Source organism: Canis aureus, chromosome 26, assembly GCF_053574225.1.
Source record: "Canis aureus isolate CA01 chromosome 26, VMU_Caureus_v.1.0, whole genome shotgun sequence".
In the NCBI taxonomy this organism is placed as follows: domain Eukaryota; kingdom Metazoa; phylum Chordata; class Mammalia; order Carnivora; family Canidae; genus Canis; species Canis aureus.
In genome coordinates, this window is record NC_135636.1 from 14,698,230 (window position 1) to 14,722,521 (window position 24,292).

Consider the following 24,292-nt stretch of genomic DNA (forward strand, 5'->3'; position numbering starts at 1 on the left):
ACGCCTGTCCTTTCCTTATTTTGTAAGCTCTTATTTTTCTTTTTTCTCATTGCCTCACTTACTTTTTTGGTTGTTTAATTATCTGAACTTTTGCAAGCTATTCAACTCCCTTAGAGAATAAAATGTAAACATGAATCCGTTATTCTTAGTTGCTTTGGATGTTTAGAAGACAGAATGTATATAAATGACTGGTTTTCAGAGAACTAGAATATGCTCAATATAGTTGGCATTAACACCATTAACTACTATTCTGAATAGGACTAAATTGTAAGTTCTGTGCTTGAGAGGGCCCTTGAGGGGCCCTTAGCTGTCTTGTTCAGTCTATACTTCCAGTTGCTAGGGCTGTGCTTAGCATGTCATAGATGCTCAGTAAACATTCCCTGCAAGATTGGAACAAAGAGGATCTCTCTGCACTTAAAGGTTGCTACCACGTAGATGCTGAGAAGCAAAGAGAGGCTGTGTCATTCTGGCATTTCTTCCACCCTCGGCACACGGGAGGACACAGCTGGCACTTCTAACGCTCTCCTGTCTCCCTCTCTGCAGACTCACATTTCAAGACTCCCTCCTGGTGCAGTGGCAGGACAGTCCGTGGCAATCGAAGGTGGGGTTTGCCGCCTGGAGAGCCCAGTGAACTGACCCTTCAGGCTGAGCAGGAAGCGTCTGAGAGGCATTTCAGAACCTGAGCTTTTCGGGGTTTTTAACTGAAGCTGGATGTTTTATCTTCACCGTTTTATAATTCCTGTTGCAGTCTCGTGCACCGCTTGCGACACTAGCGTGGCTGTAGTTAGTGCTCAGTGACATGCAGGTCTTCGGCGGGTGAGCGGGACTGAATGTGTGCAGTGTGTGTGTGTGTGTGTGTGTGTGTGTGTGTGTGTGTGTGTGCAGTGCGTGGGCTTGCTTCCCCCTTGATGAAATAGAAACTCCTTATTGTGTAACCTAAGACCAGGAATGATTAAATCATCTTTACAGAATGTGTGCTTTACTGTTTACAAGTAAAACCTAAAGATGCAGGAAACATTTTTGATTTCATAAAGAGGTACCAGCTGTCGTTGATGTATGTGTCTGAAGAGTCAATCTACTTGTTTAAATGATTTGACAGTGGTAGTGCTCCATTTAATAACAGTAATAAGTGATAAAGTGTTTTTATTTGTTAACCAGTTTAAGTGGATCCTGTGGTAACTTAAACTGTTATTCTCATCCCTCATATGGGGCATTTTTTCTTTAACAAAGAATGGTTTCAGTGAAACAATCTAGCAGAGAATTAAGGTCAGAACCTTTTTAAATAATAGTCTTATTGATAAAGTTTGTACTTCTTTCCTCAAGCTTTTCTAAGCTTAAATACTGCATATCTTCAAGCTATATGTACTATATTATGAGAGAATATGTAAAGAGAACATACGGTAATGCACAGTCCTTAATTTGTGTATAATGGAATGTTATTTACAATGTAACACTGTAAATAAGAAATCAAAATTTATGGGAAAATTCAATATTATCTTTGTTTCTTGTTTAAATATATTTTTAAGAAAAAGGCCCAAAAATAAAAGAAGCATATTACTGGGTATAGTGTGTGACTCCTCTTCTCAGATTAATAAATTATCTTTTGAACCCTAGATTGGAGAACCATTTTTTATTTTGTTTGTAAAATGTTACTTCTTCCAGAAATCATACCTTTCTTTTTTGCTCTGACTCTGCTAGTTCGAAACCTGTCTTTGTGCAGTTAGGCTGGACACTAACGAGATGAAAGTTGACCTTCGTTTATAATTGGATGGTCAGTATCAAAATCCCTAAAATTTCAAATGCAAGTTGATAAAAAAAAAAAAAAAAAAAAAAAACAGAAGGAATAAGAACACTTTGCTTTCAAAAATTGTAGTGGCAACTGAAAACCCAAGGGTTTCAGTTGATAAATTGCTTCTAAATGTTATATTTAGTGATTCTGGAGCCACATTAGGAAACCAAGACTTTTCTTTTGATTTTATGAGTAAGAAGTGGCTATCAAGGAGATACTAAAGATAGACTCACTCAGGGAGAGGAAGTTCCCTGCACCATATAATCATGGCTCTGGGTGGTAACTGATAAAGCCCCAGATGAAATTATACACTTGACATCGATGTATGGCCAAATTATAAAGGAAAGACAACCAAAATGGAGTGGGTGTAAATATGAATGATTTGGGAGTTGCTGATTTATATTCCTTGTACAGGCAATTACATTTGTCTCGCTGTGTTCTCGTAGACAGGTTGGTGCCGTGGTATCTGTTTCTCATTCTTAATGAGGCTGAGAACTTCGTAAGCGATGGGCTGGCTGGTGGGGAGCCTTTGGCTTCAAAAGCTTTCAAAAACCTGTTACCTGTTGGCAGAGTTTTTTGAGGAGCTGGACTGGATCACGTAAAACTATCAGGACACTTTGGAGTCTGAAAATCATCTGACCTATTTCACCAGGAATGCCATTTCTTTTCATCTTCTTTTGACTTTATTCTACTCATATTTAAAAGTTTGGGCTTGTTAAAGACTCCTTTTATGAAGAGTTTAAAAACTGGTCAGTATAAAAGAGCTCAGTCCCTCCAAGAACAGCTTGTTAAGGCTTTATTCTACAATTTCTATTTTTTTTTTTAATTTTAGGAATATTGTCAAACCAGGAGGCCCAAAAAGTGATACTCAGAATCATGGAGGCAAAATGGTAAAGGGTAGTATAATTTCCTTAGCGATAAGATCAGATGTTAAAGAGCATCCTGGAACCAGAGGATGATCGACCTCATTTCACACAAAAGTAGAAAGGGTCGGTAGAAACAGATAAGAAAGTAACCTCATTCCCTAGTCTGGCTTCTGTCACCGAATTCCGAAGCAGTATTTTCACATGGATGATCTTTACTCTATGCCTGTATTCAGGTTCTTTTTATGCCCCAATCATTGGATGCTTGATTCTCTTGAGTATAAGTAAGCCTGGACTCAACTCCTCAAGGCTATCACTTGATCTTGTTCTGGGTTTGGAAATGGGACACTTCTGGAAGTGGCAAGGAGATGGAGGGCCTGTGCTCTACCTTAAAAGTGGGAGCACCCAGGCCGGGTGCTGAGGCGTGAAGGCCTTGTTTGGACCTGTCCTCGCTTATCAGCTCTGCCTCTTCTCCATGCCTCCTGTGTGTCTGACAGGGGCAGGCCCTTCCTCCTCTTTTCACTGCTGCTTTGAAGCATGAAGTTGAAGTCTGATGGCAATGTTGGTTAGAATTGTGTACAAAGTGTGTATGATTAAGTCCTAAATGCTAGTCTATGGCACTTGTCTGAGCAAAGTGGATGAGTTTTGGCTTATGGCTACTGAAACCTCTCTCTTGGCTGCTCAAAAGTCTTTTTTGCCTAACTGCCCTCTTTGCCCCATGTTTGACAGTGGTGACAGTACATTGCAGTCACTTGCAAATAAGCAAGGTCATTCTGTTTTGAAGCACTGGGCCGAGTGGGGAGGGAGGAAAAGAGATGGTGAAGAAAGGAACATTTAGAAAAGTCCTGAAATTATTCCTGAATCTTGAGATTGTATTAAATTATTGTGTAATTTAAAAAGATCTGATCATTGTTATTACAAAAACAATTCATGCTCATTACAAAAAAAAATCAGAAAATCGATAAGGAGAGCAACAAATAACAAAATTAACTCATAACCCCACTTCCCTAGAGACAACCGTTAACAACACTTTGTCTTATATCCTTGTAGACTTTTTAATGCATGAGCTTTCTATGGTTTTAACACCAAAATGGTTTTATATAACCTGCTGTTTTCACTTAAGGATATGTAGAAAAATCTCCAGACCTATACAAATGACCTCATTTATTATTGGTTCGGCTAGTGCTGTTCAGTATGTATATCCTATCCTAAGGCATCTGTAGGAATCCATCTCCAGTACTGGGTACAGTCAGTGTCTACTTTCTCAAGCCCCAAATCCACACAACAAGCAGTGTGGCAAGGTCTGAAAGGCAGCTTGAGCAGAGGTCCCAGCACAGACCACTGCTGTTGCCCATCGATCTTCCTGTGCCCCAGACAACATTCAGAGGCTAGCATCTGCACCTCTGTGCCTGAGAGCTTGTTCTGGAACCATAGAAAGCTGCACTGTCCCTGCACGCGGCAGGCCAGACATGCCCAGGAAACAGTGGGCCCCAGAAGCAGCTCTCAACAAGTGATGAACAGAATTTGTTGTATAAATATACTAACTCCCTTGCCTCTTGGGTGGTGTAAGTCTGGGGTACGTGTTCCACACAGTTTGTGAGAGATTTCCCAGAGGAGTTAAGCTTCAGTTGCCCTCCTTTGGTAGTTGACTTATTAATACACTCATGTTGGCCTTCTTCCCTTCCCTGTATCCTTCTTAGTTCCCCTATTTGTGTATCCTGGGGCCATCTCCCAGATGAACTACTTGCACTTGCCACCTTGTCTTAGGGTTGCTTCTTAGGGATTTGAAAGTAAGAAACATTCCCTTCTCCTTGGCCAAGAGGCTTTGATGCACCTTTATACCCTCTTCTGCTGAGAGGGTAAACTCAGGAGTCTGCTCATGTACTGCACTGGGGTCTCTCTCTGCCTTATGCTCCTCATGACCCATCTTCATCCATAATGTCTGACTGAACATTCTGCAAGTCTAAGGCTGGATGTGCCACAAAAGTGGAAGGGAATTTCACAGTGTAGTCAGTAATGACAGGCACTGGAGAGCTGGAGAGAAGGTGCATACTTTTAAGGAGGTGGAGAATAAACGAGCTGAAGAGCCACAATCCACCAAGGATTGAGGGACTCCGTAAGGGAAAGAATCTGGAGTCATGTTAATGGTACTCGGAAGAAACCATAGCCAAAAGTGTGTAATGACCTGAAGAGATTTGAAGAGACCAAAGCAGTGATAGTGTCCCCATGTCACAAACACATCTCCATGATGACCATGTTGGATCACCTTATATGGCGCCCACTCTCAGAATGCTATCTCTCAAACTTATATATCCTTGGCATAATTTTATGGTTAAATTCTTTTAAATGCCTCTCAACATTTTTCTTAAAACGTTTACTAAGTCAAGCACATCAACTTTTCTTCTGTCATACACCCTATAATTGCTCAATTTTGTGAGTCCCTTTGTGACATGAAGTCCAGTCTCCTATCCAACTTCAGCTTCCAGTGGTTAGTCGCGGTGTGGAGGACCAAGAGGGGCCTATGGGTGGAAGCTACCCTTTTCTCCCAGAAACACTAGTCCAAGAAAAGGTTGAGCCCAGAAGAAATGAGCCCCCAGGAATATGATTAATTTGTTTTAGTTTAGCTATATCCTAAAACTTTCCCAAATCCTGATTAAGAAGGAGATGTGAGTGGGTAGACATCGTAGGCTATATGGGTGGGAGTGAGTGAGTGGGAGGTTGACAGTGTAAAAGTAACCCTTCCACATTAATATTTGCTCTGGGGCATTAAGAACTCTTAAGGAATGTACTGCTTTTCCCCAAAACTTCATTTGGGTTCAAGCTTACACAGTAGTAGCCCAGATGCCTATCATCAGAGACCTACAGGCTGACCAAATTGACCAGGCAATTTTCTTTGCCCACATACTGCTGTCTCTAAAGTGTATGACCACAGGAAGGATTACATCTAAAACTGGCAGGGGCCTCCCTCCGAGGCTGTGCCTTCAGCCCCAAGAAGCCCGTCAGCCAAGCCCAAGATGGTTCTTTGTGACCAGTTGTGGAAAGGGGGAGGGAAAGCTACCCGGTGGTTTTTCCTTTACATGGTAGAGTCACCAAAGCCCTGAAACCACAGTAGCAAAGCTGGAAAAACTGGGCGAGGTTTCCCTGCCTTGATGGGGATTACACTGATTGTTGGCAGAGCTTCAGAACCTGGATAGAAAAAAAAAATCTAAACAATTCCTTTAATCGTTGCTGTGTCTGTTTTTTGGAGGTCCAAAAAGTTGCACCTCAAATGGCCTTTCCTGGTCCTGGAAAATCCAGCAGTGCTTAAAAGATAGATGATCTTGTTCTTCTAAAATATCAAGAAAACTGTATTCTTTTTCTAAGTAGTAAGATATTAATCTGACCACCCAAGTTTTTTCCCCAAACCTATTAACTAGCATCCTTTTCCATCTAGTTGATGGTAAACTCCATCCTTCTGGGTGCGCAGGCCAAAATTCTTGGGGTCATTTTTTTTTTCACCTGTTATTGCATAACCTAGGGAGGTTAATAATCTTAGTAGTTTAAACAGCAACTGTTTTGTTTTTTCACAGTTCTGTCAACTATGCTTGGCTTCACTCTGGTTTTTCTGTGGCTCTTGCTGGTAGTCACGGGTATGCTGTATTCAGTGGGAGTGTGAGCTGGGGGCTGGGCTGGATAAGCTTCCTTCTTTTTCCATGCAGGTTCAGGGCCTTTCCCTCTGCTTTTTGGCCACTCTTACCTGGTCTTTTCATGCTGTTTCTCCTGTAAAACATGGCAGTTCAAGGATTCCCGGGAGCATAAAAGCAAAAGTTACGAGGCCCTTTTAAGGTTTAGGTCAGAACTGGCCCAGCCTTATTTTGCCACATTTATTGCTTAAATCAAGTTACCTGGCTCAGCCCAGATTTAAGAGGGGACTGCATTAGGGTAGTTGTACAGAGAGGCAAAGCTTTTTGGGGACCACCAACTTGAAATCCTTGAATTTACTTTGTCTCCTATTTTCTAACCAATCCATTACTGAATGCTATTGGCCTTCCTTTAAAATGTGTCCTGAATCCAAACACTTCTCCCTCTCTCCACCGCTACCATTCAAATCATCTCTTACCGGAGTTATGACTACAAGGTCCTCACTGGCCTCCCCATATTCACAGTTCCTTGTCCATTTGGCAGCCTGAAATGAGTCTGGCCATGATGCTCCTTTGCCCAAAACCTCATAGTACACCTTGCCCCAGAGTAATTACAAGACTGTGGGATCTGCTCTCTGTCATTCTCTGACCCACTTCCTGTTATAACCCTCGCTCACTCTGCTCCAGCCATCCTGACCTCCTTATCCTTCCAGCAGCCCAGACCTTCTCCTGTCTCAGAGCCACTGCGTGTGCCTTTACCTCTCCGTGGAAAGGTAACTCTTCTTCAACTCTTTCTTAAATGTTACCTTCTCAATAAACATCCTTCTCACCACAATGCCCCCACCACCACTCTGTGTCCCCTTTCTGCCTTATTTTTGTCTGCTGGCACTCACCACTTTCCAATCTACCATATAACTGACACATTTGTTTGGTTTATGTGTCTCCCTCCATTTGCAGGTAAGTTCCCTGAAAACGGGGATTTTTCTGTCATTCATATTATACTTCCAGCACCTAAGACAATGCCTGGCACATAAGAGGTCCTCACTAAATATTTTTTGAATGAATAAATGAGGGTGCCTCATGATGATATGGAAGAGACAGTGTGGAACAGTTTTCTATTGCTGCCTAACACATTGTTATAAACTTAATAGCTTAGAACAACATATATGTAATTATCTCACAATTCTCTAAGTCAGAAGTCCTTGGCTGGTTTCTCTGCTCCAGTACCTGAAAGGCTAAAATCAAGGTGTTGGCAGGGCTGCATTGCTTCTGGGAGGTACTAGGGGAGAATTTGTCTCCAGCTCATTCAAGTTGCTGGCAGGATGTAGTTCCATGAGCTTGTAAGAATGAGATCTCCATTTCCACGCTAGCTATTGGCTGAAGAAAGTAAATACAACAAACCTACAAATATATACTTGCTCTTTCTTATCTCTACTTCTTCAACTGACCTAAAATTATACTAAGTAATTATAATGATGTATTGTTGCATTTGTAACATCTGTAGCTGTAATGTGTGACATAGCACACAAAGAGAGAATAGAGAGTAGGGCTATACAGAAGTAACATTCATATTTCTTGCAGGAATTGTGTTAATATAAATCTAAAGCTGATTCTGATAAAGTGATATATATGGGAAGCCCTAGAACAACCACTAAGAAAATAACTAAATAAATGGTAGAAAAACGATTAAAGGAATTAAATTACACTTGAAATATTCACTTGATGCAAAACAAGCGGTAAAGGAATAGGAACAAAATAGAAATGGAATGATATAGGAGACATATAGAAAACAAAGAATCTAACCATAATATCATTAGATGTTGTATTAGGGTTCTGCAGAGAAATAGAACCAACACATAAGGAATTGGATTGCACAATTATGGAGCCTGGTGAATCTAAATCTGCAGTGTGGGCCAGTAGGCTTGAGACTTAGGAGCCCCAGCGATGCAGTGCCCATGTTAAGTCGAGCAGTTTGGAGACCCTAGAGAGTCAAAGGTGAAGAGGAAGTCTGAAGGAAGTCTTGCTCAAAGATTGCTCAAGGCTCAAGCAATCCTCTTGCTCAAGGATTCTTTCAGGATTTCAACTGATTGTATGAGATCCACCAGCATTATGGTGGGCCATCTACTTTACTCAGGGTTCACTAATTTAGATCTCATCCCCAACACCCACTAAATTGACACATAAAGTCAATCATTACCGATGTGAATGGATTGAACAATCCAATCAGAAAGCTAAGATTGCCAGATTTGATTAAAAAATAAATTTGAATTATATGCTCTCTACAGGAGACATACTTTAGATTCAAATATACAAATAGGTTGAAGTGAATGGAAAAATATATCACTCAAACAGCAACCCTAAGAAATCTGGAGCGGCTTTGCTCCTATCAGATGAAATAGACTTGAACAAATATGTATTGCTGGAGATAAGAGGGGCATTTTATAATGATAAAAGGATCAATCCATGAAGAATTCATTACAATTATAAACATATGTATGTAACAGCACAGTCCCAAAGTACATGAAGTAAAGGCAGATGCAACTGGGAGTAATAGACAAGTCAGCAATAATGGAGACTTCAATATCTCACTCTGTATTGGATAGAACAATTAGGCAAGAGATCAATAGGAAATAAAAGACTTGAACAACACTACCCACAAAGCACACCTCATAGACTCCTATACAACACCCTACTAGGTAAAGGAGTAGGTAAAGCAACAGAGTACACATTTTTCTCAGGTACAAAAGAAGCATTCTCCAGGAAGGATCTTAGAGTAGGCCATAACACAAACCTCAATAAACTTAAAGGATAAAATCATTACAAGTATGTTTTCTGATCACAATAGTATAGAATTAGAAATTACCAACTGAAAGAAATTGAGCAAATTTAGCAATATGTGGCAATCAGACAAGGCACTCTTAAATAACCAATGAACCAAAGATAAAACGCAGGGAAGGTAGAGGCACCTGGCTGGCTCAGTCGGTGGAGCATGCAACTCTTGATCTTGGGGTTTTGAGTTTGAGCCCCACATTACTTATTATTTTTAAGTATAGAAATTACTTAAAAATAAAATCTTAACACACATGGGGGAAGCAGAAAATACTTTGAAATGAATTAAAGACATAACATATAAAAACTTACGGGATTCAGTTAAAGCAGTGCTTAGAAGGAGATTTATAGCTGTAAGGGCCTACATTAAAAAAGAAAAAAAAATCTCAAATCAACAACCAAGCCATTCCACTTTAAGACATGAGAAAAAGAAGAGCAAACTCAACCCAAAGCAAGTAGAAGGAGGAAATAATGAGGATTAATTAAATAGAGAGTAGAAAGACAATAAAGAAAATCAATAGAGCCAAAGCTGGTTTTTTGAAAAGATCAACAAAATTGACAAATTGTTATCTATACAGACCAAGAAAAAAGAGAGAAGACTCAGATTAATAAAATCATAAATAAAAGGGGACAATGTTAAGTTACAGAAATAGAATATAAAGTGAATGTCATAAACAACTAAATGCCAAAAAGTCACATAACTTAGTTAAAATTGACGAATTCTTAGAAAGGTACACACTACCACAACTGACTCAGAACAAAACAGAAAATCCAAATAGACCTATAACAAGTAGAGAGATTAAATTAGTAATCAAAAATCCTCCCAGAAAGAAAGCCCAGGACTAGATGGTTAATTCTACCAAACACTTAAAGAATTAATGCCACAAACTTTTCCAAAAAACAGAAGACGAGGGGACACTTCTCAACTTATTCTATGAGATGCAGCCACTCAGTCAGGCAGCTCTCCTCAATTAGTTAAACACTGAGTTTTTCCCCTCCTAGATATATACCCAGGAGAAATGAAAACGTATCACACAAAACTTGTATATGAATGTTCATAGCAACATTATTTATAATAGTCACAAAGTGGAAACAATCCTAATGTTCACAACTGATAAACAAAATGTAGTATATATCCATATAATTGGATATTATTTAACAATAAAATACTGATAAATACTACAATATGAAAGAATTTTGAAAACATTATGCTACACAAAAGAGGCCAGTCACAAAGAACCACTTATGGTATGATCTCATTTATTGGAAATGCCCAGTATAGGTACATTTAAGGAAACAGAATCTATAGATTAGTAGTTTCCTAGGGCTGAGCGGAATGGGGAATGGGGAAAGTTAAGTGGTGATAAATAGGAGTGTGGGGTTTCTTTTAGGATTAATTAATGATGTGCTTAAATTAATTCTGTACTGATGGCACAACTCTGAGAATAAAAGCCACTGAATTGTATACTTTAAATGAGTGAATTGACTGATAGTGTAAGATATAACTTAAGTTATATATAACAGTAAGTTGTTAAAAAATAGAAAAAAATTAGGATATAATTTAGGAATAAATATTGGTAAAGAATACCATGCCCTATCAAATTCTTCACTTTCCTGGTTGGTCATTTCCAGTTTTTCCAAACATTTTTCACATGTATAATTAAAAATTAAGGTATTTTTATTTTTTTAAAGATCTTCTTTATTTGAGAGAAAGAGAGAGAGAGAGAGAGGACTGGTGGGGGTGGAGGGAGGAGCAGAGGCAGAGGCAGAGGGAGAAACAGACTCCACGCTGAGCTAAGCTGGGAATCCATGTGGGACTCGATCCCAAGACACTAGGATCATGACCTGAGCTGAAGGCAAACATTTAACCAACTGAGCCACCCAGGTGCTCCCAAATTAAGGTGTGTTTTTTTTTTTTTTTAACATAACCACAATAACTTGCCCGTATTATTACATCTAAAACACTTTACAATAATTCTTTCATGTCATTAAAAGTCTATTAAATGATCCAAATTTCCAGTTGCATTATGTACTAGTTTGTGTTTGGGCAGCCATAACAAAGTATCACAGCCTGAGTAGCTGAACCAACATTAATTTGTTTTCCTCCCAGTTCAGGAAGCTGGAAGTCTGAGATCCAGGTATTGGTGGGCTTGATTTCTTCTGAGGCCTCTACCCCTGGCTCGTAGATGGCCATCCCTATCTGTCTTGTTTGGACATTATCTTTCCTCTGTGCATGTCGGTGTCTTAAGCTCCTGTTCTTATAAGGACACCAGTCATATCAAATTAAGGCCCACTGATCTGACCTCATTTTATCTTCATTGTCTCTTTAAAGGCCCTCCCTCCACAGTCACCTTCTGAAGTACCGGAGGTTAGGAATTCAACGTATGAATTTTGGTGGGGGAGATACCATTCACTCGTAAGACATTATAAATGTCATTTAAAAAATATTTTCTTGTTTGAATGAGGGAGCCTCCTAAAGGAAAAAAAAAACGTTTCCTAGTATTAACATAAATTACTTCAAATTATTGCCACTTAAAAGTGTACAAACATAAAACTAAGTATAAACTTCCTATGTGTATAGCTCTTTTACAGTTGTAAATCCAAGTAGATTTTCAAGTGAAAACAACAAAATCTAAAATCAAAGTTTATGTTAACAATAATATGATGGTTATATTACACTGTTTTTGTTGTTTTACCTTAAATCATTGTTTGATTTTATTTTGGTTATTGTGTTTTTCAGTCCTAAAATTTCCATGTGATTTTTCTTTGTATCCTAAATTTCTTTGCTGAGGCTTTCTATTTTGTATTCATTTGTTTCAAGCATGTTCATAATTGCTTGTCAAAGCATTTTTACAATGGCTGCTTTAAATTCTTTGTCAGATAATTCTAACATCTTGATGTTGGCATCTATTGATGGTCTTTAGTCATTCCAGTTGAGATCTTCCTGGTTCTTGGTATGAGTGGCATTTCATTGAAACCTGGATATTTTGGTTATCATTTTATGAGTCTCTGGATCTTCCTTAAATTTTGTGTCTTTGCAGGTCTCCTCTGATGCCACTTTTGTGGGAGAAGGGGAGTGCTTCCTTCTTACTTGCCAGATGGGAGTGGAGAAGTCTGGGTTCTCCACTCAGCTCCATTGACACCCAGTGGGGAGAGGTTCCTCATTACCCCCTGGTGGAAGTGGAGTTCAGGCTCCCACTAGGACTTTTGCTGACATCCTGCCCACTGGGAGGGGAGGTGGCTCTTTACTCCCTGCAGGAGATGAAAGTCTCCTTTCCCCTTCGGGTTTCTATGACTTCACTTGGCAGAGGGGGTGTTGGGATGCCTGTATTAATCTGAGGATGGAAGTCTAGGTTCTCCCTGTGACCCTCACTGGAGGGGGTGGGGGTGGGGTTGAACTCTTTTTTTTTTTTTTTTTCTTGTGGTGTTTGGCTGGAAGTAGAGCCATCTGATCTAAAAGTTTTCTGTTGCAATAGCCTGAGAGAGCAGTTTCCTAGGGCTCTTTTGTCTGTGTCCACTGGTATTTATTTTGGGGTTGCTGGCTTCTCCAGCATCCAGTCTGGGCTAGCTGAGGCAAAACGAAAACTCAGGGAATTCATCACCATATTCCTCAGGACTTGTGGTCCCAAACTGGCCTGTCTTCTTTTCTCTACCTTTCCAACTTTTCTCATGTTTGTTTTATATATAATGCTCCATATTTTTAGCTATACTTAGTGGAAGGAATAAGGGAAAGTGACTCTACTCCATCTTTCCAGAAGCAGAAGTCCAAGTTTTATTACAGGAACCTTTATTTGGAAACTTGAATATTTTACTAGTTGACTTGATTCTTTTGATTTTGAATTTGATAGGCATCATTTGAGTTGCTAACGTGCTTTATACTTCCTTTTTGACAATAAACTTGTTTTTAACTATCTATCCATTATTTTTCTAGCCAATCCACTTAATAGATAACCTGGGAAAGTGAGATGTAGCCATTTCATGAAAAACTCCTAGTTGAGGGTTTACTGACAAAAGGTGGTGTGTACATAGACTGATCCATGCACCACTTCTGCTCAACCCTAGGCATAGAGATAAGACCACAAAGGTTATTTTATGTTCAGCATACCTTATTACTGATCATGACTCAATTCTCTCACTTTACTCTTTTCTAGCTACCTGCAATCTTCATTTGGCATCAGCATTACTATAATCCAAAATTCAAATGCAAATGAGATTGCCCGGCCCGAATTAGTTGCAAGTTGACCCTGAATATGTTTTTATTAATTCATTTTAGTTTATCATCAAAATGAAAAATTCTTAAATTGCAGAATGCATTGAATTAGTGGGTTCTGGAGGCTCCATCTATATGGACTCACAAACTGAGTTTGAGAAACAAGTCTACAGTGTTTCCACATCAAGCTGGTTAATAAGAGTTACTAGTATACTGTAAGTTAGCCTGCAAGTGGTTTTTAAATACCAGGGCACATGGTTGGGGACAGATGGCACTATCTGAACAGTAGAGTAATGATGATAATAGGCTCATTCTTTACGCATCTGTGTCATTCACAGACTGTCCCCCTCCATATTCCTAGACACCACCATTTCCAGTGTGATCCAGCTGATTTCCAATTGCCATATGCTGCAATTACCATACTCTGCCTCTCTGTGCCTGTGCGTTCTCTCCCAAATGACAGAAGACTGTTCTGTTGGTGGCACACCGAAGCACCAGGGCATTAACACATCATGATTCTCAGGAGTCGGTGTACAAATACCCCAAATACCTCACCTTTGGAGTGGAATATCACTGGGGCTTTTGTTTGCACCACTTCCCAGAATTTCCCTTTGGTGTTTCCAGTTCCCACAGTGGTGATCGCCTTGTCAGTGCATCCTTTATTGGCTGCCTTCCCCTCTCCCATCTCCTAGCCCCACTGCCAGTATTTCTTGTGCTTCTCCAATAAAACCCATGCATTCAGTTTCTTATCTCGGGATTTTCTGCTGGGAGAAAAACACCTTATAAAGTGCTTTTACTTATGCTCTCTTATTTGGCACATATGACAATTCTGGAAGGGAGGAAGTTATATTCGATAGGTCCTCAACATGGAATGTTGAGCCCCATGTTCTATTACATTCTATCCTGTAACCCAAGGACAGCACCTGGCACACTATAGATGATTAATGAATAAATGATGAACAAAAGAAGAAACTGAAGCTCCTCAATTATCAAATTGCCAATGAGAGAGCCAGGAGTTGGTCTTTTGACTCCAAGCACACTGCTCTCTCCACTACACTCATGTCCTGTTCTTAACCCTGTTGTCTCAGGTCATGGCTTGCAGAGGAACTTAAAGATGACTTAAATATGCTACTATAAATAGCCAGTTCTAAACCATAGTGATGTCAGTGTTTTCGGAGTTGATGGAATAGAAAAATCTGTGAGGATACTAAAGATATTTATGGGACAAATTGCCAAGTCTGCTTGTTTGTGTCACACAGACATTTGAGGGTCACATCACTCCCATGGTGACCATCTGGAGCTGCAGGCCACCATCAAATAGAGGCAACTAGTCTTTCTCACTCCAAGGTAGTTAAACACATTCTAGCCCAGCCTTGTTTTTATATTGTTTTCCTTACCAGTGGTGTGAACATATAAAAGTCACTTTGCTTGAAAGAACCTCGTTTAACATTCTAACTTATGCTTTAAAAAATGATTTCCTATCTGCTTTAAGAATTCTAATGAGTTCTATAATAAGTGGACACTTGAAGATAAAACCATATTCAGCTGTATGAACAAAGAAATAAAATCTATTGCAGTTAGCTATCAGATTAGATATTAACTCATTAATCAATTTTTACTTAAATCATACATCTTCCCCCAAATGAATGGTTATTCTGTGAAGCCATTTTGATTCCTGAGCACTGCTTTCCCTAAAGTCAGTCAGTTTCTCTGACTCCTTAAAGTCATCAGGCACATTAAAGGATATCCAATTTCATTGGTCTAAGCTGAGTGATCACAATTCATCAAGGCATGAAAAGTCTGTCCAGTCTTGTGGAATATCATTAAATGGTTCAAGGACGTTTCTAATCTTAATGATGGCCAAGGGGGAGCAACTATTATGATGATGAATGGGAATGAATATCTGGAGAAAGTTCAAGGCATGTTCTACTTACAAAGACTAATACACGTTGTTTATCTAAATCATCCAACTGATTAAAGAAACACACAAAGCCCAAGACAGTTAAAAGCAGAGAACCAAATAGGGTTTGACCTACCCTGGTATATTTATCGCTGACCATGTCATGCGTGTAAAATGTATTGCTCCACCAAAATGCTGTGTATATAAATCGGGAGGGTCTTTTGAGACTGATGTTGAGTAATATAGGCTGTCCAGTTTATTGCCTGGCTAAATATTTATATAAAATGAGTTCATTGATGGTGGGGAAGCCTCCATAAAAGGAGTCTTTCAATGTTACTAACTGATTAGCTACAACGCCTAAGGCTTAGCGAGAGCTAGGTGGTGGTGATTTTGGTACTTCCACACCTAAAACCAATTCCTGAGCTCCTCAGTGTTTTTAGTCCCTGAGCTGAGTTGAATTGTGTGTGTGTGTGTGTGTGTGTGTGTGTGTTTAGCCAAGTAAGGCCATACCCTCTTGGTACCAAGACGAGTGCAGAGTCTGTAAGAAAAGAGGAAATGCTTTTTTGGTGCACACCTGGAAGAGTGCTCTTTGGAACCATCTTTCATTGGGAGAACATGTCTATTCAACGCACACTTCGTTCAGGGCAGTCAATGCTGGGAAATTGGGAAAGGCTCATTTTATATTATAAAGGCCAGAGAATGAATCTCTTATGCAGGGGACTTGTTTTTGGCTAACCTTACCCTGGGCAGGAGGAGGAAAAATCAACCACATAGGTGACTGGGGGGACGTTGGGCCATGATCCAAAGACTTAATCATAGTAAATATCTTTTCAGTAGGTCTAGGAGTGGTAGGTCATTGGGCTGAAATAGTGCAGCCATTGCTTAAAGGATAGCTGGAGTTCTTCTTTAGAAGCTGGAATTCTCGAAGATTTAGAATTAAAGACGTTCTTCACTTGGATTCTGAGACACTTAATGCTTCTGGTTTTCCTCATACTTCCCTCATTTCTTCTTCTCAGTATCCTTTTATGGTTTCTCTTCTCTCCCGCTGAACATTGGTGGTCCTGGGGCTTGGTTCTCAGCCCTTTTTTCTCTGTAGATGATTTTATCTAGTCTTATGGCCATAAGTATTGTGCCCCCAAATCTCCAGCCTGAACGCACCTAAACTGCACACTGCTGACCTGGTATGTCCACTGTGACTCCTAACAAAGCATTTCATAATATGTCCAACACAGAACACTTAGTTTCTATCTCCCCATCCCCTGATCCCCAGGCTTGCTCCTTCCCCGGAATTCACCATTTCAACAATATTGATGTTTACTCAGTGGCTCATGTGCAAAATCTACAAGTTGCCTTTGAGTTCTCTCTTTTCCTCCTCTGTGCAATGCACACCCTGAGCTATAGCATGAGGAGCTGGCTGACTCAGAAAGATGCCTCCTAATCTGGTCTTGGAAGATGCAGTAGGTAGGGCACCTGATGAACAGCAAACTACTCCATGTCACTTCCAAGTTATTTTTTCTCTCAGTGGGCACAGATATTTCAGTGGAGATACCATTTGGCCCATCTCAGGGGTCAAATATGTAGACTTCAAATCCAGGGTCTTTGTTTACAAAAGTAGGAGTCTCAGTCCAGCTCATAAGCCAATGGACAGGAGCACCGGGCAAGCTGCTGTGCATCAGGTGGACCTTTGCTACCTGTCCATCTTTGGCCACTACAAGCACAAAAGATGGGAGAACTACCAAAACTAAATCAGTACCTGCCCCTCTCCCAATGGCCATGGCACTATTTATCTCCATCTCCTGGCATCTTTCCTTCTCTAAGGAATTTCTTCCCTTCCTAACCTTGCTTCACTCCTCAGCTTAGTGCCATTGAGAAAACATGGCTTGTCCGCCCTCCACAGATCCCAGGCCAGCACTTTCATATTTCTTACTTCATTTTTCATAATCAAACATGTTATAATGAAGAAATGGAATTCTTTGTTGAAATTATGGTGAAAAACATTTCTTTATTACTGGAACTACAAAAGTAATACTTGATTTACTAGACAAGGTTTTAAAAAATCAGACAAGGATTAAAGTGAAGTTCCTTTATAATCCCATCACTGAGAAGTAATCACAACACTTAACATTTCAAAGTGTTTTCCTTCCACCTTTTTTTTTTTAGTGAATTTATATTTGGAAGAAAAAAAAATATACCAAATTTTATCTGGAATTGGACCTTTTTCATGAGTTATTATACACAAACCTCCTCATAGGAAGAAACTGGCATTCCTGATAAATGCAGAAGCAATTTTCTGATGAATTCTTTCTTTTTGGGGGTAGGGGGGAGGGAGGATGAGAGAGAAAGGATCAGGGGCAGAGGGAGAGAGAAAATCTTAATGAAGCAGACTCCACGCCCAGTGTGATGCCTGAGGCAGGGCTTGATCTCATCCTGAGATCATGACCTGAGCAGAAATCAAGAGCCAGAACTTCACTGACTGAGCCACCCAGGCACCCCAATTTCCTGATGAATTCTGATGGGATTAAGATCATGTCTGAAAAACCAGTTACTCATCCTCCCAGGTGACTCTCCACTGACTGTCAGTTAAGATTCTAAAGATCTTTAACTAAACATTTCTTTCATTTGGTATCTAGTCTAACAATGATTAATTACTTAACCATTTCTTCTCCCCACCAGAATTCTGTCAGTCTTTGGATTAGCCCGATGTATATAGTTCTTTTCTCTGCAGCAAGACTGACATAAAACTTTGACTCAATCAAATTTGGAGTAAAGTTCACCAATCTCATTGGAAAAAAATTTCTTCCACTCTCAGTTCATTTAAAAGAAAAAAAGATCAATTTCATGTAGTTAAAACTTATGTAGATAAAATAGACCCATTTCAAATGTACAGTTCAATGAATTTTGACAGACATATCTTCCTGTGTAACTGCCACCACAATCAAGATGCACATTTTTATCACCCCAAGAGGTTCCCTAATGCCCCTTTGCAGTCAGCCCCTCTTTACTTCTGGCTCTTAGTAACCATTATCTGTTTTCTGTTATTATCAATTAGTGGTGTTTTTTTTTTCCTTTTATAGAATTTCATGTAAGTGGAATCGTGGTATATATTCATTTGCATCCAGCCTTTAGAATGTGTTTGAGAGCTGCATCCCTATTGTTGCATATAGCAGTAAGTTACCTATTTCCTCCACTGTTTAGTGTTCCACTAGTGAATATGCTGCAATTTATTTATCTATTCTACTGTTGGTGAGAACCAAGTTGTTTTCAATTCAGGACTATTAAGAATAGTGCTGTAGGGTGCCTGGGTGGCTCAGTCAGTTAAAAGTCTGACTCTTGATTTTAGCTCAGATCATGATCTCATGGTCATGGGATCGAGCCCTGCATCCGGTTCTGTGCTCAACTTGGAGTCTGCTGCTCTACCTGCTTGTGCTCTCTCTCAAATATATAAATAAAACCTTTTAAAAAAAGAATAGTGCTGCTAAGGATATTCATATTTAAGTCTTTGTGTAGGTGTATGTTTCATTTCTCTTGGATAAATACTTAAGAGTGAAAATCCTGGGTTATATGGTATTTTACATTTATATAAAAATATAAATATAAGATATTGCCAGACTTTTTTAGAGTGGTTGAGATCTTCCATTTTTACCATGACTGCTTCTTACCAGGAAAAAGGGAGTTTAACAGTGAAAAACATGGATATGTTATTTTTTCTCTTTGGTTCTCTTCCTTTTGAATTATATTTGTCTTTCTTTTTCTTTTCTGTGAAAGAGAAATAGCCAGAAGAAACAAAATGGTTATCTAATCCTGAAGATAAAGGAACTGAAGAGAATGCTAATGAATTCCTAACCTATTACCAGTGAATTTTTCCTTCAGCTTGCAAAATTGTCCTTCATACTACACTTGAGACCCAATTTTCAGACCTGGAGATTACTCATTCCTCCTAGCTCAGCCCAATGGACTAATCCTTTGCAGATTTCCCATAGTAGGCCTATTAAATGTTCCTTTGGCACCACATCCCTTCCTTTATAGCATTAGCACAATTTATAGTAATTTATATTTGTGGAATTCTTGATTAGTGTCTTTTTTCCTTACTTCATGAAATGAGGAACCAAGATTCTTTAACCCCCCTGGCTCGTAGTAGGTCTCAAAAAAATTTTTTTTAAATGAATGCACAAATGAATGAAAGAAATGTAAAATAGGTTATCAGAACAAGACTGTGAAGCTAACAGTTGTGACAGTACACAAATGATTAAAATGCATGTATTTGTTGACTGCCAACTCCCTAAAAAGATCATAGCAGGACTCTGCTGATCAAACAAAGCTGTTTATTACCGCAATAGAGGAGAACGCCACCTTGACAAAGCCTTAGTAGTAGCTTCAGAGGGAAAGGTCCAGGCAGGTATGTGTAGAGTTTTAGATCTGGTTTTGAGTGGTTTAAGACAGACCTTTCAATGTGGGGATTGCAAGCAGGCAAAGTTCACAGAAAAGTAAGAGTTCTATTTTTTTTTTTTTTTTTAAGATTTTGTTTATTTACTCATGAAAAACACAGAGAGAGAGAGGAAGAGAGAGAAGCAGACTCCACGCAAGGAGCCCAACGTGGGACTCAATTCCAGGACCCCAAGATCACACCCTGAGCTGAAGGCAGGCACTTTAATCGCTGAGCCACCGGGCATCCTGAAAAGTAAGGGTTCTAGAGCAAAGTATGCTTTGATAAGCAAGTAGATCTGTCCCACAGAACAACTTTTGGCCTGACAAAGGGGGCTGATTGAATAGTTCATTGTTTGAAAATAAGTATTTACTTACAGGAAGATCCTGGAGGAAACATTGAGGTTATTTACTGGACAAGAATTTCCTGGAACAAATAGTAAAGTCATGTTGATGTAGGCTTAGTCTGTGAGTTAAGTTATGAGGCTGCTGACACTCCCAAAACCCAGTTCTTTAAGACTAAGCAGAGAAAGGCAGATTACTTCTCTGACTTCTTTTTTTTTTTTTTTAATTTTTATTTATTTATGATAGTCACAGAGAGAGAGAGAGAGAGAGAGGCAGAGACATAGTCAGAGGGAGAAGCAGGCTCCATGCACCGGGAGCCCGATGTGGGATTCGATCCCGGGTCTCCAGGATCGCGCCCTGGGCCAAAGGCAGGTGCCAAACCACTGCGCCACCCAGAGATCCCCACTTCTCTGACTTCTATATGCTGAATGAAGTGACTATTGCTTCACAATGATTGCTCATATTGTTGATTGTTAAATCTGGAAAAATCTGTAGGCATGACTGGAATACTAGCTACTGCATTCCCACCTCTTGAATTTAAGCCATAAAACTTCATATTATATAAAATACTTACTAACATCTCAACAGCAAGATACAGATTTGTGAGGCTTCTCTCTTTCTGCCCTTTCTCTGACTTTTCTTTATTTTTTGATTTATGATTGCTTTAGGAAATAAAACTTTAGTTTCCTGTCAAGAATCCAGTGGGAATAAAGAATGAGAGGAAGTACCAACAGCACATTGGTATAATAGCATATGATTCTAATGATGTCTCAACATTTAGGAAGCAGTAGTGGTTAAGGTATGAGCAAGGTTGTGCATGGTATCAACATAGCTATTTTGCTGCAAAGTGAGGAACAGCAAGCTCTCTATTAGACTTTTTGGGGATGGAGGATCTCCTTGATCAAGATAAACAAGACTGGAGCTTAGGAGGAAAGAGAGCAGAAAGAATTAGAGACGCATTCAAATGTAGCTGAGTTAAGTGGCCATCTCCCCACCAATCAGTTCCCTAGCCACATCATGAACCATTCACTTGGTCAAGATGGAAGACAGAGCCAGTCCATAAAGCATTCCAAAGGCACCATCATATTACACATAATTCGTGGCCAAGGCTTGACACACAGTGTTGAAGGAAGCATGCTAGGGCTTGTGCAATTCCCCAGCCACATGTATGGTGGGATAGGGTTGTAGGAAACTTTCTGGCCATGGAAAGTAAACATCTCACCTCCAAAAGGGCAGAGTCCTGCAAACACCATGAAACAAAGACTCAGTATTGTGAATTGAGCCAAGAATTTCCCAAAAGGGAGGGTGGAGCTGGGGCATGGCTTTCCTTCTCTTCCCTTGTGTAATATTGTCACATCATCTGGGGGTAGTGTGTGCAGAAGGGAGCCTTTAGAAAGTTGGCTTTACTATATTTATGGCTCCCCTCAGCAACTAAATCCTTGTTCTCTGATCTACAGCTTGGCAGCCATAATTTCTCTCTCCCTTTTTAAGTTGTTTTGTTTTTTTGTAAAGTATATGGACATAATTTAAAAATTAAAGAAGCCCCCAAAGAACAAGGACCTTACCACTTCCTACTGCCAAGTCCTGCTGCCTGAGACCTACCTGCTTTCAACTATTTTTTTTCCTAGTATTTATCTGTTTCCTTATACTTTTTTTCTGAATTATTCATTTTAAATCCTGTGTGTTGGGCAGCCCTGGTGGCTCAGCGGTTTAGTGCCGCCTTCAGCCCAGGGCGTGATCCTGGAGACCTGGGATTGAGTCCCACATCGAGCTCCCTGCATGGAGCCTGCTTCTCCCTCTGCCTGTGTCTCTGCCTCTCTCTCTCTCTCTGTGTCTCTCATGAATAAATAAAATCTTAAAAAAAAAAAAAAAACAACCCTGTGTGTTGACTTCCTGCAAAGGACACAGACTTTTGCACACTCTCTCCCCTTTCCTCTCTCCCTATTTTCATAATTCTGACACAATTTTTAATTAAATCAATTGCCACTATTCATGTTGTTATGGTTGCCAAATATGGTCTCCCCCAGAACCAAGTAGGGAATAATGATTATCTTTCTTGCCCAATGCTTCATTTTATTGTTGCTTTCCTCTTGCAGGGTTTTCTGGGTCCTACCTTAATTTTTCCCATCCAATCTGTCAACACCCACCCATTAATAGCTTTTCCAAAAGCTCAAATATGTCAGATAATTTATTCTACTTTCTTCCTGTATGGTCTTCCTGCGAAACCCCTGCATTCTCCTGTTTTGATGCAGTCTTTAGGGCTGCTGCATGGTTTTTATCCTGGAGTATTTTTTCACCATTGCCCTGTGACTTCCTCTTTGGGTTGCCTCATTTTTGGATCCCCACATCTCTCACTTTCTTGACTTACTCCCTCCTTTTGTAACATCATCTTCTCTAGTAGTTTCCTAAGATACAGCACATGGGAGGCACTAATTTTTTCAGTCCAGAGATGTGTCTGAAATGTCTTTATTCTTCCTCATACGATAATTTATAATTTGGCTGTATGTAGATTCCTGGTTGAAACTCAATTGCCTTACTGTCTTCTAGCACACTTATTGCTGTGACTAGCCCAATGCAAGTTTCATTTCCAATCCTTTGTAAGTGATGTTTTTTCTTCTTCTCTCTGGGATAGCTTTTAGGATATTCTCTTTATTTCCACAAGTCTCACAGTACTGGTCACTCAGCTGGCCTTTCATTCTCACGGCATGCTCTTGAATAATGGAATTTTTCTTTTATTGTTTCCTTAATAATTTATTTCCTCCTCCATTCTCTAAGTCTTTGGAATAACTATTATTTGGATATTGGATCTCCTACATTGATTCCCCAAGACTCTTATCAATCTTTATGAAAAATAGTTTTCTATTTGTTCTACTTCCTGAGAGGTTTCACCAATTTTATTTTCCGAGCCTTTTGATTTTTAAAAATTTTAGCCACCCTGTTTTAAATTATATAAGAGTTCTTATTATTTCCTTCATTATTTTTTATAGTTTCCTCTTCTTGTCTCATGGATGCAATATCTCTTTTCAATCTAAGGATATTAACTTTAGTGGGATTTTTATAGTTTTCTTCTGATCTCTACATTATCTCCTTGACCTTTGTGTTTTTCTCCCTAGTTCTTCATTTTGGCTTTTGGCTTTTATGTTAGGAGACATTCCTCAAATATTTGGTGGTCTTTGGCTCTCTGTTCCTATTTCTAGTGAAGTACTTAAGATATGATTGGAAGCTTTATATGCAAGAAAGGCTTCACAGTGGAGTCAGGCCAGTTGCTCTTTGGGAGGACTCCCAAATGTCAGTCAATTTCCCCATTGAAGAGTCTTCTAATTCTCTTACCAGAGGCTTGCCTAACTGCTGGGGCACTAGGGGTGCATAGCCCACTTCCTGGAGGTGTGGATGCCTGAGCCTGCTGTGAAAGCCACATTACCCAAAGTGCTGAGTGTGGCACTGGTGGTACATGAGTTGACTTCAGGGCGTGAATGGCTAAAATTTTTCCTTATAATATATCTGCTCTACTATGTGCTGGCAAGAATATAATTAGCACACCAAACCCATGGTGTCATGGATAAGATCACATAAAGCAAGCTAAGTAAATGAGAGTGAGTCATGTTCAAAGTATTAAGATCAATAATAGTATAGGAAGGATAGAGACAAGGCAAAATCTCAAGAAAGCAGTACTCAAATGATGGATGTTTGGGAGACACTGTAATAAAGAAAAGGAAGGTATCTTTTATTACATTAAAAGAGTGTAGAAAGGGGACTCCATGTGGAATTGATGGACAAAGCAAAGGAACAGAGATGTAAGGTAGGGAAATCACAAGTCCCTTTCTGTGTGTTTGGAGAGTGGTAAGAGGTGGTCAAGGGCTAGGTTATAAAGAACCATGAATTTTCCTAAGTATTATTTTATTTATTATTTATTTTTGATTTAAATTCAGTTAGCCAACATATCATAAGTGTTATATTAAAACATTGGTTTGATGGCTATACAGTGTCTGAGTCCAAGAGGCAGCATGGTTACTCATTGTGGCCAATCCAAGTCAAGTGAGTAAGTAATTATTTGCATTTGAATTATTTATGACAATTAAAAAAGGATATAGACTGATTTTCTGCTGTCACACAGGAAGCACTGATGTGTCTCCTGCTCCACCCCTCTAACCCCACCCAGCCCACATGCCCATCACTTCATTGGATGTAGTATCCTGAGTGAATGTGAATTTATTTTAACCCAAATCTCCAGAATCCTTAGCCACATTATAAAATGTTTAATGCATTCTTAATGAGTGTACGTGTGATAAATTTTGGATTTCTTATCATTGTAGA

The 24,292-nt window shown here is 39.5% G+C and overlaps 1 protein-coding gene across 7 annotated transcripts in view; it reads left to right on the forward strand.

The window, feature by feature from the left end:
- Positions 1-24,292, forward strand: part of TASP1 (taspase 1) — a 317,844-nt gene that overhangs the window by 259,108 nt on the left and 34,444 nt on the right. For 5 of the 7 annotated variants that reach the window (XR_013364861.1, XM_077872193.1, XM_077872190.1 and 2 more), the window contains one exon: positions 544-1,613. The exons of 1 other annotated variant lie outside the window; for it this stretch is intronic. Coding sequence is in view for 3 of the 6 variants with exons in the window: in XM_077872190.1 (XP_077728316.1) it covers positions 544-636 (93 nt within the window). In the remaining 3 variants the exon portion in view is untranslated. Of the gene's footprint in view, positions 1-543; positions 1,614-19,727; positions 19,890-24,292 lie in introns of those variants that run through there. One more of the 7 variants, XR_013364862.1, reaches the window with a different exon arrangement.